The sequence below is a fragment of the Notamacropus eugenii genome, chromosome 3, assembly GCF_028372415.1.
Source record: "Notamacropus eugenii isolate mMacEug1 chromosome 3, mMacEug1.pri_v2, whole genome shotgun sequence".
NCBI lineage: Eukaryota > Metazoa > Chordata > Mammalia > Diprotodontia > Macropodidae > Notamacropus > Notamacropus eugenii.
Window position 1 is genome coordinate 467,013,671 of NC_092874.1, and position 18,237 is coordinate 467,031,907.

Consider the following 18,237-nt stretch of genomic DNA (forward strand, 5'->3'; position numbering starts at 1 on the left):
TTCACTCTGAGCCAGGAGGGCCCAAAATATAGCCCTCCCCTCTCAAAGACCAAGCCTCAAAGATTTGCTGGGAGTGAGATTGGGGAAGGTGATTAAGTAAAGGACCCAGAATCAGGAGTCCTATGGTCCTACAGAGATTAAGGGCTGGAATGAACCTTCGAGGTCATCTGGTCCAGACTTCTCATTTTATGGATGGGAAAACAGGCTCAGAGGGAGAAGGTGGCAGAGTTGGGATTTGAACACAGGTCCTCTCACTCGAAAGCCCGTGCTCTCTCTCCATTGTCCCATGCAGCTTCCCTCTGTCACTGGTACTACGTGATCATGAGTCAGTCATTTCACCCCTCTGAGCCTCAGGCAACTGTCTAAAACTCAATGTAGAGACCAGGAGGTGCCCTGCACCAGTGAAGGGGAGCTCCTATACCTTCAAATCACTGTCTTCAATGTGTCAATGAGAACATGGAAAGACAGCTCAGACAACAAAAGAAGCCACAAGGAACAGCTTGACCAGGCTTGCTCTTTACTCCAGACAGACCATTTCAGTCAGCTACAAATTACAAACAGGATACAAATGAGACTTAGAAATCACCCAGACTGGCTACCCAGATTTTCTAAAAATACTCATTTTCCCCCTTTAACAAACGCATGAGCTCACTTAGGAGTTTGAAAATAGAATCCCCTATGTGGTCCTAATCAAATGTAGACTTATTTTATGCCATTTCAGGAAAATCTTATAGCTGCTACCCTTGTCAATCCCATGACTGTGCGAAGAATTCATAGAATTCAGTAATACAAATGCATTCTTTACGTCCAAGGATTTTCAGCAGCACGGGTTAATAGAAAAGAAGCAAGTCACTTGTTTACGTAGGATGGAACCTTAATTTGATCATTTGCATCATTCCCTAGAGCATTATTGCTTAGTTTGCGGATTAGGCGCCAATTCTTTAAAAATAAATGATTCCAGGGACATTTCTGGCAAATCGGGTTTTCATTACCTTTCAACTAACTATCTGTTCTCAGCTGTTGACCTGTACCCACAAGCACCCTTACAGCTGATCCCAAGCTTAGCACCTCTCTCCTCTACGGCCACTTGAAACATTTTACATTGACAATCTCAGGGTTTCAGCTCATATATGACTCTCCTGTCTAAGTCTCCACATATAGCTTCAATAAATTAGACATAAGCAGGAGTAAGTGTTTCACTGAGAAGGTCTCCTACCACAACGGGTTATCATGCAAGGTGAGAGATTCTAACAGAAATATTGTGACATCATAGTTGGTAAGGAAAGTCTCTTGGGCTTGATATAGACTTGAAGGTTATGGTCCACTATGGGTCAGCTGTCACAAAACTGTGCCTGTGTTGTCAGCTGGATGAATGTAAAGACTTTGTCTATTCCATGGCTCAATTGCTTTTATTCCACCTTTATAAAAAAACAAAACAAAACCCTCTCTGGTCCCTTATGGAAGCAGAGCGCCATAGAGCTAACGGTTAGAAAGTGATTGTGATTCTGGATTCCACAGGGACTTTGGCACTTCACTTGTGTGTTGGGTACAGGATCCCTGAGAAGCGAACAGAGTGTCGGATTTCTGAAATTTGAGCAGATCCTAGGCAGGGGCTGGATCCCAAAGGAAGCTCAGTCAAGCTTCTTACTGTTGGCCGCACCGTGCACAGAAGACAAGAACTCCACAATGAGGTTGGCTGTCTTTCGGGGCCGCTCCATCACCACCGAGTGGCCACAGTTTTCCAAAAGTTCCACCTGACAGTTGGAGATTCCCTTGGCCAACAAGTCAGCTCCAGATACATCCAGGACCTGAGCAGAGAGAGAACTCAGGGTTACATGGAGATTTCATCACATTCTCACTAGTCTGAGAGTCATAAGACCTGGATTCAAATCCTCCCTCTGACATTCTACTGGCTACATCATAAGGGAAAGTCACTTAACTTTTCAGGACTCCAAACATCTTTCCCATGATAGAAATGAAAGGGACGATGCTAATGTGCACTGATAGAGGGAGTTTCCTCACTAGGACCTCCTTACACCAAAGATATCCATCGCAGGTTTAAGTAATACTATATCAAGAGTGGAATGGGCTGCCTGGGGAGGTAGAGGCAGAGGTCTTCAAACAAAAGTTGGATGACCTCTTGGATATTTCATTCAAACCAGCAACTATTTTTTAAAGTGAATTAGGTGCCAGGTATTGGGCTAGAGGTGGATATATCATGATATGGAAGAGATTCTTATTCCCCACTAGGTGGGAGGGAGGTCTCGCCCATCTCTGATTCTGGGATTCTCTCAACAGTATATTATATGATCCATCACAGATACTACACTGATCATTTCCTTGGTGATGCTCATATGAAACTGACCCAGTAGAAGACATTCTCTCACAAATCATCTCTTCATCAATAATATTCAGATGATCCAAAATCCAATAAACAGTTTACCTGAGATTGCTAAGGTTTTCCAAGTTCTACTCCTATTACTACTGATAATATGACACCAGCTATGTGCCAGGCATTGTGCTAAAAGCTTTACAAATAGTATGTTACAGCAAACCAGATAGGAGGTGCTATTAATTATCCCCATTTTACAGCTGAAGAAACTGAGACAAACAGAAGTTAAGGGATTTGCCTAAACTCACACAATTAGGATGTGTCTGAGGGGGAATTTGAACTCAGACCTTCCTGACTGCTGAGCTACCTCTCCACTGAAACATCTATATAGATAATAGATATTAGAATAGATAGTAGATATATCTATAGATATAGATAATAGAATAAGCCATACTTTGACTTATTTCCTTCCTCTTAAGATATACTTTGTGTAAATAAAAGACCCTTAAAGAAACTTCCAGGAAAAGATAGGAGAGAGATGGCTGGGTAGGGAAGGGGAGGACATAATGTTTCCATACCTACTCTAGGTTCAAATTCTGGATTATGACACAGGGCCATTCTGATTCTGTCCCACAATAAATAAAAATGAGGGATTATTTCACAATAAATAACCACCCATGCCTAAAGAATACTTCTCTCAGTGAAATTAATAGAGAGTATGTCAACCTGACTCCAACATTAGTACACAGGAAGACATACCTGATCTTGCTTCCCCCAGATGATCAGCGTAGGGACTTGGATCTTCTCCATGTTTTCTTGGAGTAAGTATCTTGACTCTTCACTTATGATTTCTAAAAACACTTCTCAGAGAAAGAAAAACAAATGAACATACTTTGAGGTAGCAAGCTTGTTTATTCTGGGAGATGCTACTGCCGCCTTACAGGGATTTTTTGTATAGTGATCCAACAAAAAGATTTCCAGACAACATCAGACACTTAAAAAAACAAATGCCAACAAGCCATGACTTCAATTTTAACGACAGCAGCGTTACTTACGCTTTCGGTAGAAATCATTGTGTGGAATTCGAACATCAACAAGGCCTTGGAGAATCTAAATTGAAAAAAATACGTTTATTTATCTAAAAAAATGACTTTAATATCTTCACTGATGTAGGTCTTTGAAATGAAACTGAGTTGTGTAATAATAGGCAGTATTTATGTAATATTTTAAGATTTACAAAATGCTTTATAAATATTTTCTCATGTTATCCTCACAGCAACCCTGGGAGGTAGGTGCTATTATTATTCCCATTTTACACAGGAGGAAACTGAGGAAGAGGTTAAACGACTCGTACAGGTTTTAATGAAATCAAATCATTCAGGCCCAATAATGTGTTACATAACATAATTGGGAGTTTAGTCTCTAAAAAATGCCTTTTATCCCAAAGTGATTTTATCAATGTTCTCAATTTTTGACTCTTTCCTGTAATCCTACCAAACGCTTAGTGTATCGCTCCCCTTGATGGAACATTGCGACCAACCTGTCTGCCTTTCTCAACTTAATGGCACTATTCACTTTCTGTCAACTATAAAGCCTACTACAGACCTTGAAGATGATAATTATAGCAAGTAATAATATTGTCATAGGACCTCCAAAATAAATGCAAAGCAAGATTTTGGTTATTGCTTGGCAGCCTAGGTCTCTCTTTTTGACAAGTCCCTGAAGTGAGATGCTTTAGATCTCTTCATTTACTATTTCATCTACTCTCAATGAGCATTTCCCTGATTATCCTAAAGCCAGGGCCTTCACTTTAGACCTGTCAGCAGTGCGGTGACCTCTTTTCAGAATCATATTTTTAAATGCATAAAATAAAATATATGAGATTGTAAAGGAAACTATAAATAAGTGAAAATAAAGATGTCCTTTTCTGCCTATTCAAGCTTGTGGATCCTCTGAAATCTATCTACCTGGCACCCCATGTCAAGAACTCCTGCCTTAAAATCTTCATCAAATTAACTGTTTAAAAAAACTCAAAAGACATTTTAGGTATTTTTATGACACCTTTCATCTTTACATTATCATCAGTGCAACCACACCCAGTCTCCTCCTTCCCCTTCATGGAACCTTCCTTCCTGTGACAAAAGAAAACAAGTGAACATCCAATATGGTGACCATGTTGGCCAGTGCCTCAGGTGACCCCTGCCCCCATGTCAGTTTGAAATGTAAATGCATTTAGTGAAGCTGGGGTGGGGGGAGGCTCATCTCCATTCTTGAAGTCTGGCTCTAGTTCAGGTGATCAGAAGGTTTGCTAAGCTAGAGGGGGCAAGGTTCAAGGATAGCAAGAGAGCTGAGCTGGGGGCTGAAAGCCTGTATGACCTTAATCAAGTCACTTGACCTCAAAGGGACTCCTCTGTTGACCTATAAGCTCCTAGAGGGCAGGGACTTTCCTTTGCCTTTCTTTTATCCTCAACACTTAGCACAAAACATTTGGTACCTGGCACATGGAAATAGGTGCTTAATAAATGCTGGTTGACTTGGTGACCAGGAAATTTCCAAGTCCTTTTTCAATTCTGTCCTGAAGTAGGAACAGATTGATTCAGGAAGATCCAAGTACAATGCCATCTTGGACACTTATTTGGCTGTATAACCCTGGCTAAGTTATTTAACCGTTCTATATCTCAGTTTCCTGATCTGTAAAATGGGCATAACCATGGCACCTCCTTCACAGGGCTGTTGTGAGGATCAGATGAGACACCACACAGTGCTACATAATGCTAGCTATTATTATTGTTATTTTTGTTATTATAATTATTACTACAAATGCTGCATCCTGGTTCTTGCCATAAATGCCATGCTTATGAAGGCTGGCATACTGCCCACCTCCAGAGAGGGAGATGATAGACTTAGGAAGAAAACTGAAGCATTTGGGGGACTGCGGGGGGGCCATGGCCAATGCAGGAATTTGTTTTGTGTGACTGCACACATCAGTAACAGCTTTTGTTTTTGTGGCTTTCTCAATGGAGGGGAGGAGAAAGTGGCAGGGAGAGAATTTGGAGCTAAACAGAAATCAAATTGAATTTTTGAAAAATTCATTGGTTTGAGTATCTTTCACTGAAAAAATAAAATTCAACTAAGAAACGAAAAAGTATTTACTTACAGTTTTAAAATTAGCCCCCTTTTAGGTTTTTACATAAAACCTATTTTCATGCATTTATCTTTGTTTTTAATTATTTTTTTAATCAACAAAAGTCTGCCTTTTCTCTCCCCAATCTTTTCTCCTTGTTCCTCAATTTAGAAAGAAAAAAAACCTCTTGTTACAAATAGGAATATTCAGACCAAACTGATTCCCCCCCGGCCACATCTGAAAATAACATCCCAGTATGCCTTTGGGTCCATTACTTCTCTGTGAGGGAAGTGTAGCACGTTGCATCATGGGTCCTCTGCAATCATGTTTGACGCTGAATTAATCAGAGTTCTAAAAGCTGTTTGTCTTTACAATAATGTCACCATTATACCAGTTGATCTCTGGATTCTACTCCTTTCCCTTTGTTTCAGTTCATCTAAGTGTCTTCCCAGGTTTTTCTGAAATACCGCCCCCGCCTTGCCATTTCTTATAGCACAATAGTATTTCATCACATCCATATACCATAACTTGTTCAACCGTTCCACAATTAATGGGGAACCTCCTCAATGTACAATTTTTTATCATATACACAACCTTTCCATGTTTTCAAAGATTCTTTCTATGATTCTAGATGGATAGAGTGCTGGGTCTGCAGTCAGGAAGACCTGAGTTCAAATTTGACCTCAGATACTTCCTAGCTGTATGACCCTAGGCAAGTCACTTAACCCTGTTTGCTTCAGTTCCTCAGCTGAAAAATGAGCAGAAGGAAACGGCCAACTAGTCCAGTATCTTTGCCAAGAAAACCCCAATTGGGGTCACAGAGAGTTGGACACAGCTGAAAACTACTAAACAACAATTGCCTCTATAAAAATCATTGATACAACATTGGTAAAAATGTTAATTGACACCAGGCTAAGAACAGATCCGTGGTGGTCCCTCTTGCTTAGCTTGGTACCAAGGAACATTTTAATGAAATTAAATTTTTAAATAAATTTCTATATTTTTTCCCTAAGTAATCAGCATTTAAAAAATTAATCTGATCCTCGCCCCCGCATTGAGTAAACAAAACAAATCCCTCAAAACACATCTTCATAGTCTAGCAAAACAAATGAGCACATTTAAATTTTTAAGAATGTTTTCACTCTAATTTTTTTCTCAAAATGAGACTATACCAACCCCTCCAGGGGTCTCTAAGATGCTGGCTGGTTTGCTCAGGTTGGTGGCAGTAGGCCTGTGAAAAGCATGGGTATGCTAAAGAGGTCAAGAATGAAAGGGACCCTGGGTGCTCCTGGAGTCTGGCCTCCAACCTTGGGAGGTAGGGGTGGGATTTCCTCATTAAGAGTCTTCTGGGCAAAGCCTGGGCAGATTGGAGAGCGGGTGATTGGTCAAGTAATGTCTGAACTAGGTGACCCCTGAGGTCCTTTCCAATTCTGAGATCATAGACCTCAAGGTCGAAAGCATCTCAGAGGCCTCTAGTCCAACTCCTCCCATTTAACAGAGGAAGAAACTGAGCCACTACCAATCAGGTGACTTGCCAAAGGTCACAAAGGTGACCTCTCAGAGGTGGGGTCTGAACTCTTGCTCCAGAACTAGCTCCCCTAATCAGTGCTGAGGTTCTAGGATTCTGCTGTGCTGTGTCTGGCAATGGAAGCGGCCCTCTCCCCAAGCTTGTACCTGATACGGCACTTTGAACCGGACATAGGAGCAGAGCTTCAGCATGTTGGCCATTTCTTCTGGGGTCGATGGGATTAAGGGGATCTTATCCACAGCGGACGTTTCATTCAGCTCCTTGAGATGCTGCACAAAGGCATTCTCTGTGGTGATGTTCAGGCCTACAAACACCAAGTCAAAAGATTTTGGTGAGCCTCACCCAGCCTGTGTCTGTGCCTCCAGCACCTGCTATCCCCATGGCCTCCAGCAAACTGTGAGCACACACCAGGACTCGGGAATCCACTCAACTCCTGTGACCCAGAACATGCTTCTTGACTTGTTCTCAATTTTATCTTATTTTTATTCATGTCTTCTCTTTTTACATCACCTTTTTCCCCAAATATTTTTCTGCCTACACGCTACCCAGCAAGTCGTCATCCTTTGTAACAGAGACTGAACAAGACTGAGATCAAAAGCAGATCAATAAAAGTAGCCAACTCAAGATCTGAGAGTCAGTGCAATACTTTGTACGCACCTGCTCTGCCCTGGAGGGAGCTAGCCAAGACAGCTACTACCATTCAAAATGTATCCAGTGTAAATGAGAGGTCATCTGAGAGGAAGGTGGGGGAGGGGGCCCGGGGAAGAATCTCCTTTAGAAGACAGTTCTAGTTGGACAAGCTTGTATCACCTGTCCTTTATTTAAAAGAAGCAGCAAGGCCCAGTGAATAAAGTGCTGGACTTAGGGTTGGTAAGACCTGTTTTCAAATCAAAAATGCCCAGTGAGGAAACTCTCTTTACCAATCCAGCACCAGCTCATAGTCTTAGAGAGTTGTCTGGGGGCACTGGGAAGGGAATGAATTTTGCCTGAGTCACCCAGACAATTTGTGTCCCATATAGGACTTAAACATATGTCTTTCCAACTCTTAAAGTCAGCTTTCTTCTACCCATTATTCCGTGCTGAATGAATGAATGAAAAACATCTAAATGTGCTGTGTCAGTGCTGTGGATACATATAAAAAAAGATGATCCCCATCTCAAGGTACTTATGTTCTAATTGGGTAGACAATCCAATTAATGATGAGCAGTGACGAGAGAAAGGAGTCGTGATACACAAGTCACAAAGATATTATACTTAATTTTGCAAATTGATCTGAGAGGTAACAGATAGATACAGAATGAAAAAAAACAAGGAAGAAGAGATCCAAAAGAAAATAAGGTGGAGAGGTAAGAGTGTAGGGAAGCTGGGCTTAAGATTGGAGATTTTACCACCAATTAGCTAGGTGACTTTGGACAAGTCACTTTGCACCTGGGTCCAGCTTCTTATCAGTAAAATGAAGGAATCGGACATGGTGACCTTTTCCAATTCTGTTCTCTTCTTATCTGCTCTTAACCATCAATTCAATTCAACCACAAATTTTTTTTTTAAATACATGCTGAGAATAAGAAACAAAATGCTGGGAAGGGTTTAGAGTTTAACTGCAAAAGAATCTCTCTCCTCATGAAACTTAGCACTATAGATATGGTGCTGGAACAGAGCTTAGAAGTCACTAAGACCAGACTCCTCGTTTTAAAAATGAAGAAACTGAGAATGGTGAAATGACTTACTTAAGGTCACACAGCTTCTAATTGTCTTACGTGGGTGATCAGGATGACCTGATTTCACATCTTGCCTTTGACGCTTGTCTAAAAGGACCTGAAAAGACTTTAGCCTAAAAGGGTCAGGGTCTCCCATTGCATCCTGAGCCATCTCCAGTTATTCTGATGAATATCTGGCCACTGGAACCAGATGGCTCAGGAGGAGAAAGTGAGGCTGGTGACCTTGCACAGCCCACCCTCCCTCACTCAAATCAAAGTCAGCTGCAAGTCATGTCATCATCTTCCTGATATTATGGTCCTCTTTGAGAACAAACGACAAAAACACAAAAGAACAATTGGAATTCTTCAAAGAAATGAAAGAGGAGGTTTTTTTTAATATTATAAAAAAAAAATGAGAGCTATGGAGGAAGGACTTGGAAAAAGGATCAGCAACGTAACAGAAGAAGTACAAAAACTTAACTTAGTAACAAATTCCCTAAAAATCAGAATGGAGCAAAATAGAAATTAATGACTCTAGAGAGTCTTAAAACAAAGTAAAAAGAATGAGAAAGAAGAGGAAAATGTAAGATGCCTCATATGAAAAATAACTGACCTGGAAAACAAATCAAGGATCATAGGATTACCTGAAACTCTTGACCAAAAGAAGGATAAATATAATATTTCAAGAAATCATTAAAGAAAATTGCCATCAAACAAGAGAAAGAGAGCATTATGAAATGCAAAATGGTTAATTTTTATTATATTAAATTAAAAAGATTTTGCACAAACAAAACCACAGCCACCAAGATTGGAATGAAAATAGAAAGCTGGGAAACAATTTTTACACCAAGTGTCTCTGATGAAGGCCTCATTTCTCAAATATATAGAGAGAACAGAGTCAAATTTATGTGAATACAAATTATTCTTCAATTGATAAATGGTCAAGGAATATGAACAGGGAGTTTTCAGATGAAGAAATTAAAGCTATTTATAGTCATATGAAAAATGCTCTAAATCATTATTGATTACAAGTGCAAATTAAAACAACTCTGAGGTACCAACACCCACCTATCAGATTGACTATTATGACAGAAAAGAAAATGATAAATGATGGAGGTGTGGGAAAATTGGGACATTGATGCACTGTTCATGGAGTTGTGAACTGATACAACCATTCTGGACAACAATTTGTAACTATATCCAAAGGGCTATAAAACTTTGCATACCCTTTGATCCATCAATAATACCACTACTAGGTCTGTATCCCAAAGAGATCATAAAAAAGGGAAAAGAACCTACGTGTGCAAAAATATTTATAGCAACTTGTGTTGAGATGACAAAGAAATGGAAATTGAGGGGATGCCCATCAAATGAGGAATGGCTAAACAAGTTGTAGTATATGAATGTAATGAAATACTATTGTGTTATAAGAAATGATGAACAGGAAGATTTCAGAAAAACCTGGGAAGACTTCCATGAACTGACGCTGAATGAAGTGAACAGAACCAGAAGAACATTGTACATAATACAGCAACACTGTAAGATGATCAACTTTGATAGACTTAGCTCTTCTCAGCAATACAATGATGCAAGACAATTTCAAAAGACTCATGATGGAAAATGCTGTCCACATCCAGAGGAAGAACTATGGAGTCTGAATGGAGATTGAAGCATACATTTTCACTTTTTTGCTTTTGTGGCTTTTCCCTTTTGTTCTATTTCTTCTTTCACAATATGATTAATATGGAAATATGTTTAACATGAAGGCACATGCATAATCTATATCAGATTGCTTGCTATCTTAGGGAGCAGGAAGGGGAAAGAGAGAGTGAAAAAACATTGCAAATCAAAATCTTATAAAAAAATGAATGCTGAAAACTGTCTTTACACAGAATTGGAAAATATGGAATTCCATTAAAAAAATTGCTCAGATGTATTAGAGCAAGAAGTCATTATGAAAAGAGAAAGAATTCATCTCTGGAAAGAAATCCCAAAATAAAAACTTCCAGTAATGCCTCTTTGCCAAAATCCAGAGCTCTAAGACAAAAGGAAAGAGTACTACAAACAGCCAAAAAAAAAAGGAACTCAAATAGCAGGGAATCACAATAAGAATTACACAAGATTTAACAGCTCTCACTATAAAGGAACAGAGAACACAAATTGAGATACTATATTCCAATTGGCAAAAAAGATAAAGGTTTACAACCAAGAATAATTTACCCAGCAAAAATGAACATAATCCTATGAGAAAAAAATGGATATTCAATGAAATGGAAGACTTATAAATGTTCCTTATGAAAAAGCTGGCTGAAAAGAAACTCTGACAAAAAAAAACATGAGAATGAAGAGAAAAATTAAAAAGGTAAATATAAGTAAATAATCAGAAAAGAATGACTGGTTTGTTTCTTTGGTTTTTTAATGGTCATTTCCTTTTGTTCTGTTTCTTATTTTACGTGACTAATGTGGGAATTTTTACATGATCACATGGAAAGTTTTACATGACTGCACATATATAATCTATATCACATTGCTTGCCATCTTGGGGAGAGAGAGAGAAAAATTTGGAACTCAAATATAAATACTGAATGTTAAAAATTGTCTTTATATTATAATTAGAAAAAAAGTAAAATACTATTTACATTTTAAAAAATAAAAACTTTTTTAAAAAAAATTAACAGTTTGTATTCTAATGGAAGGGGTGTTAAAAGGATTTCAGAACCCTAATGTCACAGAAGGTCATAGAGATTGTCAAGTGAGTCAGAAGACCTATAATTAGCTTAATTGTATTTTGAATTTGCTGTAGTAAAAAGAAAAGGGAGGGGCAAGGAAGGCTTAGAGAGGAAATATTGGAGAATTTATTAATACATGTAATAGTGCTTCACAAGTAGAACCCTATACAAACATGGAAGGAATGAGGAGAGCAGGAAATCACTTGAAACTCAGTCTTATCAAAACTGCTCAAAAAAGGGCAGAACACCCACACACACAAATGCACATACAGAGTTTGTTGTAGTGATACAATAAGCTCAACAAGAATTCAGATAGGAACAAGAAAAGGAGATAATGAAGAATAAGAAGCGGAGTATGATCAAAGAGGGATAAATTAGAAGTCAAGTAAACCCAACCTTGAAGAAGAGATAGTGAAGAGAAATTTTAAAAAATTTTAAGGGTTAATAACTTGAAATAAATCAGAAGTGAGGAGAACAGAGAAGAAAAACGTATTTAGAGAATAGGATGGAAGAAAATAAACAATTAACTATCATGACTGTGAATGTGAATGGGATAAATACAGCCATAACGTGGAAGAGGTTAGCAGAATGGATAAGCAAGTGAAATCCAACAATATTTTGCTTACAAGAAACATATATGAAAACCTAAAGACTCACATAGAGTTTAAAAAAATGAGGGGTAGTAATAGTTTCACACAAGACAACCGCAAAAATAGACTTAATTAAAGGAGATAAAGGCTTATTTAAGATGATTTTACTGAAAGTCATAGACGATGAATTGATTTCAATTAACATAAGTGCACTGAGTAGCATAATTTTAAAATACTCAAATGAAAATTTAAATTAATTACAAGCAATAGTAAATAGTAATATGATTTGCATGTCTGCACATGTATAATCTATGTAAAATCCTTGCCTTCTCAATGAGGGCAGAGGAGAAGAAAGGAAGGAAGGGAAGGAATTTAGTACTCAAAATTTTATTTTTACAAGTAATTATTTTTTAAAATGAACAATTTTTAAAAACAATAAATAATAAAACTATAATAAGGGGGGTGGGTTAATTTGCCTCTGTCAATGCTAGATAAATCTGACCACAAAATTAACAAAAAAGAAGTTAAAAACCAAGGTAGAGTCCAAATGGATATATGATTTATATATAAAAGGTCACATCATTAACAAGTTAGAGAAACAAGAAAAAAAATGACCTATCAGATCTATGGATAGGAGAAAAGTTCATGATCACAAAAGGGGTAAAGAGGAACACAGAAAATTAAACAGATAATTTTGATTGCATAAAATTTAGATTTTGCACAAACAGATCTAATAAAACTAAAATTAAATAGCTGGGAAAAGATTCTTTGGAGGAAGTTTTTCTGATAAAGGGATCTTTTTAGGATATTTAAGGAATTGATTTAAGTTTATAAGAGTCACTGATAATTCATAAATATATGAAGACATAATTCATAAATATATGTTCATAAAGACATGATTAACCAGTTCTGAAGAGGAGGAACCCAAACTATATCCATATAAAAATACATCAAACCATTACTGATTAGAGAAATGTAAACTGAGACAACTTTGAGTTTCTACCTTATCCCCTCAGACTGACAGATAGCAAAAAAAAAAAAAGAGGTGAGGAATGATCAAAGTTTAAGGTACTGTAGGAAATCAGGCAATGGATGGACTTTTGTTAGACCTGAGAATCGGTTCAACCATTCTGGAAAACAATTTGGAATTTTTCACAAAAAGTTACTAACCTTGTATGCCCTTTGACCCATCTATACCACTACTGAGCCTATACTCTAAAGAGATCAAAGAAAGAAGAAAAGGTATTGTATGTCCAAATATATTTATAGCAAGTTTTTTGTGGTGTCAAAAATCAGGAAACTAAAGGGATGTCCATTAATTGGGGAATGGTTGAAGCAACTGAATGGGATAGTGTAAGAAATGAGGAAATAGATGATTTTTAAAAGACAAAGAAAAGCTTATATGAACTGATGCAGAGTGAAATGAGCAAAACCCAAAGAATAATTTATACTATTGTGTGAATATTATAATTTAGAGGACTCTTTTAAACTGATGAAGAATGAAATAAACAGAAGCAGGAGAACAAGTCATAGAATAATTACAACTGTAAAAATAAAAACCTTTGCAAGTTGTAAGAACTAGTATCAATGCAATCACCACCCATGATGACACATGGGATGCATCACAGAGAGGTGATAGATTTAGAATGCAAAGATACACACACACACACACACACACACACGTTTTTGACACAAAAACGTGTGTGTGTGTGTGCGTGTGTGTGTTTGTGAAACGGCCATTGGGGAAATCTGTTTTGCTTTACTATGCATATTTCTTACAAGGAATTTCTTTTTTGTCAATGGGGTAGGAATGGGAGGGAGAGAAAATAGATTCTACAATATTTCATGTTCATTCAGATGAAGTCACTGTATCGTTAGTTTTGCTTAACTGATTTCTCATGGAGTAGAGTTACCCATTGTATAGTGTAAAAACAAAACACACCAGTAAACTTTATTTTAAAAGTTCTAAGTTCTAAGACATCTAAAAGTCTTAGTAGAAAGACTTTCAATGAAGTTCAACTTTATTCTCCAAAGTTTGGGAGTTGAACAAAGATCTGAAGCTATCACTAGGTTTCAATGAAAGAGTTTTTTTGGTGGGGGGGCAGGGGAGTAGGCCATAGTTATTTCTGTATCGGAAAAAAAATCTGATCTAGCTCCATATGAAAATGAGATTTCCTATGGAAGGTGCTTTAAAAAGTTTGTATTTATATCTCTAGCCTAGCAGAGTCTGTCAACATAGAAAGCACCTTATACATGCTCTGTCTATTTGGGTGCTTCATAAATGTTTTTTGACTGCTTGCTTAAGTCTCACTCAGGAATGGCCTCCAGTCCAGACTTCAGACACAACAGACTAGGGAAATTTACCCTTGGGACTCACCAGCAGGACACACCAGTGTCAGACTGGAGACATCCGATGGATAATAGGCAGCATAGACCCCTGCAACATGGCCCCCCATGGAAGTGCCCACCAGGTGGAAAGGTTTCCTGTTCAGCTTGATGCTTTCCACAAACTGCAAAAAGAAGCAGAAGAGGCTGGGGAGAGAATTGGAACTGGCCACAGGGTGAAGGCTTCCCTAAAAATAGCTACGGGGGAGAGAAAAGCTTCCCACAACTCAGGAGGCTCCTGCCCTTGTGCCAAACCCTTTGGCACTCTTGGCTTCCTTTCCCTCTGGCATCAAGGTGGGAAACCCAGTGGGGATTCCCAAGGTTACATTAAAGGACTGTTCCTCCTTGACTTAGCTCGACTGTACAAAACTGTTTGAAGGTTTCTCCTCCATCAAAATGTGAGATCCTTGACCACAGGAGCTGCACTTTTGCCACCCTTTGCATAGTGCCTGGCAAATAGTAAGAGATTAAGAAATGTTTGTGGATTGATTTGCTGATTTGAGCTCTCAGTGCCCAGACAACTCTTAGTGACCACTTGCACTGGCAGAGAGAATTTCCTCAACTGAGAGTTCCCTATGCCAGTGAGATCATACCTTCAATCCCTATCCCTATCGCTCCAGCTTCAGTGACTTTCCACTTTACCATGCTGAATCTTGGGTACCATATTCTCAAATAGACAAGAAACTACACCGGGCAACAGGTAGGTGCTTAATAAATGTATGTTGATTTACTGAGTGATCGATGGTGGTTCAGAAGTTCCCTTTCAATGAGATAAGGAAAGCTTCCCCAATCTGATTCTTCAGACACACCTTAAATAAATTAAGAACAAAGCAGATTTCAAAGAGTCTAACCAAAAGCCACCTTTGATTGACTGACATCTCCTAACAACATACAGAGAAAATGCACTCATTAGCTACTGGCCCACAGGCCAACATAAACCATCAATTTTAACACTCATCATTTTTAACAGAGGAAGGGTAGGGAAATGCCAAGTCCTTTGAATGAAAGGGTTCTACCACCTACCTGGTGTATCCTTTTGACTTGTCCATCTATTGATAAGTCATCTACAGAGGAGCGGGTGGTGCCTTCATGGCCAGGCATGTCGACACAGATCAAATGAAGGTTCTTTGGGAGGAACTAAGGATGCACAAATGTACAAAAAAATGGAACGACCCATTAGTAAGGACAGTGGTATGTGGCAACCAGGCTAGTTGAGAGGAGAAAGCTCTTCTGCAAAAGCACACAATCCTAAGGACCTACATCTAGAACTAAAAGAAAGCTCAGAGACCATCTAGTCTAGTCTCATTTTACAGATGAGGAAAGTGAGGTGAACCTCTTGTTCAAGGTCACACATGGGTCTAGAGCTGGAAGGAGTCATAAGTCACTTCACCTGTACGGAGAAGACCACTTCTTTCAGAAGCCACCAAGTCCATTTCAGGGCAAAGGTGGTGCAGTCGATGGAGCCCTGGGCCTCGAATCAAAAGATCTGAATTCAAATCTGCCCTCAGATACTTACTAGCTGTGTGACCCTGAGCAAGTCACCTTTGTTTCTTCATCTATAAACTGGGGATAATAAGAGCATCTGCCCCCCAGAGTTGTTGTGAGGATCAAATGAGATGACAGAGCTACATTTAGCAAATAATTTGGCACAGAGTAGGTAAACGTTAGGTTATTAGCTACCATTAGGAAATTCCACCCCTAACATTTGCATACAGATAAATCTAATTAAAATTATCCAGGGCCACCCCAAAAGAGGAGATGTCACAAAAGGACCAAAGTGACATAAATAGGGTGTTAAGGAATGAGAAGGTGAGTCAGGCAGCCAGGCTTGATGAGCACACCCAGGTGACATAGTTCCAATCTTTTCTAGCCTAGCTGGTTGGTGCCAACATCTTTAGCTTTCTGTGTTGGTCGTGCCTAGACTGTAAGTTTCATGAGACCAGGATTCATCTTAATGAAACTTTGGCTAGTAAAGTACTCTGTGCACACCAGGCACTTAGTAAATGTTTGGTGTCTGATAGGTTGTTGGGAAATTCTCTTCTCTGAAGACAAATTCATTTTCTTTAAAAAAAATTAATTTAATTTTACTCATATATTTTTATATCACCTTAATGTCTAAATATGTCCTTGCCCCTCTGTTCAAGTTAAAAAAAAAAAGACTAAAAGTTAAAAAAAAGCAAGTTCAGCAACACTAACCAACCCATCAGAGAATTTGCTAGGTAGATTCTTAACTGGGCTCATTTAACTCTAGGCTGGACATCAGACTACACAAGCTCCCACCATCCTGCTTGCCTCCCCTTCCTCCCCCTTGACTTTGACCTCTTAGGTTCACGTTTTATCCAATTAATCAAAGAGGGCCAGCCAGAGGCTCGGAATAGGGCTTGAGCCATGCCTGCCTCCCTTCTCCCGGCTCCTTCCCCGCCCCACCTGTGTTACTGAGCACTAGAGCCTTGTACCACAGCATAAATACCTACCTGCTGGGGAAATTTTATGGCATCAAAAACATGTGCATTCATTCTCCTTTTCCTCAGAGAGGGGCAGTGATGCGTTTAATAATGGGACACTTAATGAGAGGCAAAGCCAGGATATAAACCCAGGTCCTTGGACTCCAAAGCCAGGTCTCTCTCCACTGTAGCAGGCTGCTTTCCAGATAATCCAGGCCAACCCACTTAGTCAAAGGCTGGATCTGTTCCTTCGGATTTGTTTTTATAGATCTGCAAGAACACAGACTAACCCTTTCCCATGACAGTCTTAATAAATAGCTAACATTAACACAGGATGTCCCAAGGTTTGCAAAGTGATTTCCATATATTATCTCATTTGGTCCTGGTCACAGCCCAGGGTGGTGGGTGCTAGTACTATCCCCATTTTACAGATGAAGAAAGTGAGACTGAGCAAGGTTGAGTGTGACCCAGGGTCACACAGCAGGTAAACGTCTGAGGCCTTAAGTCCAGTGCTTGTTCTACTAGGCCACCAGATCTCATGATAAAAGGAAGAGGAGCTGGCTGCCTACCTTAACGACACTAAGCCACATATCTTTATGGGCAGAGAAGCCGTGTAGCATCAGGAGAGAAGGTTTGGCTCCAGGCCTGCCTCGGCACGAATAGCAGAACTGGTAATCACCATGGGTGACGTAGCGAACCTGCAAGCCCAGGGTCCGACGCCAGTACCTAGAGCATGGAGGTGAATGTGGGAGAGGGGAAGGGGAAAGGGAGAGGCAGAGCCAGAGAGATAGGGACAGGCATAGAGACAGAGATGGGAAGAGACAGAAAGGAAAGAAAAATATTAGCATGCTACAACAAAGAGACAAGGGGGCAGGGCAGTCAATGGGTTAATGAGGACCTACTTAGCTTTAGCACAAAGCTGGCCTTTCTCCAGAATGGATGTACATCATATGCAAAGATTTTTCCAGAGTTTTTGCCTCTGGGTGCACTTGAGCTAGGGCCCCATTGGGGTCAACCCTGCCCCTACTCATTCGGAGACTGGTCAGGAAGAACAAAAGGTGCTTTCATGGATGCATCTGGTGTGTTTTGCAAAGCAGCATGGCTAGGGGAAAAAAAATCTTCCTTAAAGCGACCTGTCAGATTGTACGGAGTAACAGTCATATTGGCGTGGGAAAGAGTTAGCTTTTCTGATCAACACAATGTCCCATGACAGTTCCAAAGAATCCGTGATGAAAAATGCTATCCACCTGTAGGGAGAATCGATGAACTCTGAGTGCAGGCTGAAGTAAAATCTTCTCACTTTCGTTGTTTCTTGTTATTATTTGGTGCATTACTAATGTGAAAATGTTTTGCATGACTTCACAGGCATAACGGATACATATTGCTTGTCTTCTCAATGGGTGGGACA

General features: G+C 39.4%; 1 protein-coding gene across 2 annotated transcripts in view; it reads right to left on the bottom strand.

Moving 5' to 3' along the window:
• Positions 1-500: 500 nt before the first annotated feature.
• Positions 501-18,237, bottom strand: part of ABHD6 (abhydrolase domain containing 6, acylglycerol lipase) — a 39,692-nt gene continuing 21,955 nt past the window's right edge. For both annotated transcript variants that reach the window (XM_072598828.1, XM_072598829.1), the window contains exons 3-9: positions 17,399-17,555; positions 15,409-15,522; positions 14,378-14,510; positions 7,131-7,288; positions 3,388-3,442; positions 3,092-3,192; positions 501-1,808 (exon numbers count right to left, since the gene is read on the bottom strand). In XM_072598828.1, the coding sequence (XP_072454929.1) occupies positions 1,632-1,808; positions 3,092-3,192; positions 3,388-3,442; positions 7,131-7,288; positions 14,378-14,510; positions 15,409-15,522; positions 17,399-17,555 (895 nt within the window). In that variant the 3' untranslated portion in view covers positions 501-1,631. The remainder of the gene's footprint in view (positions 1,809-3,091; positions 3,193-3,387; positions 3,443-7,130; positions 7,289-14,377; positions 14,511-15,408; positions 15,523-17,398; positions 17,556-18,237) is intronic.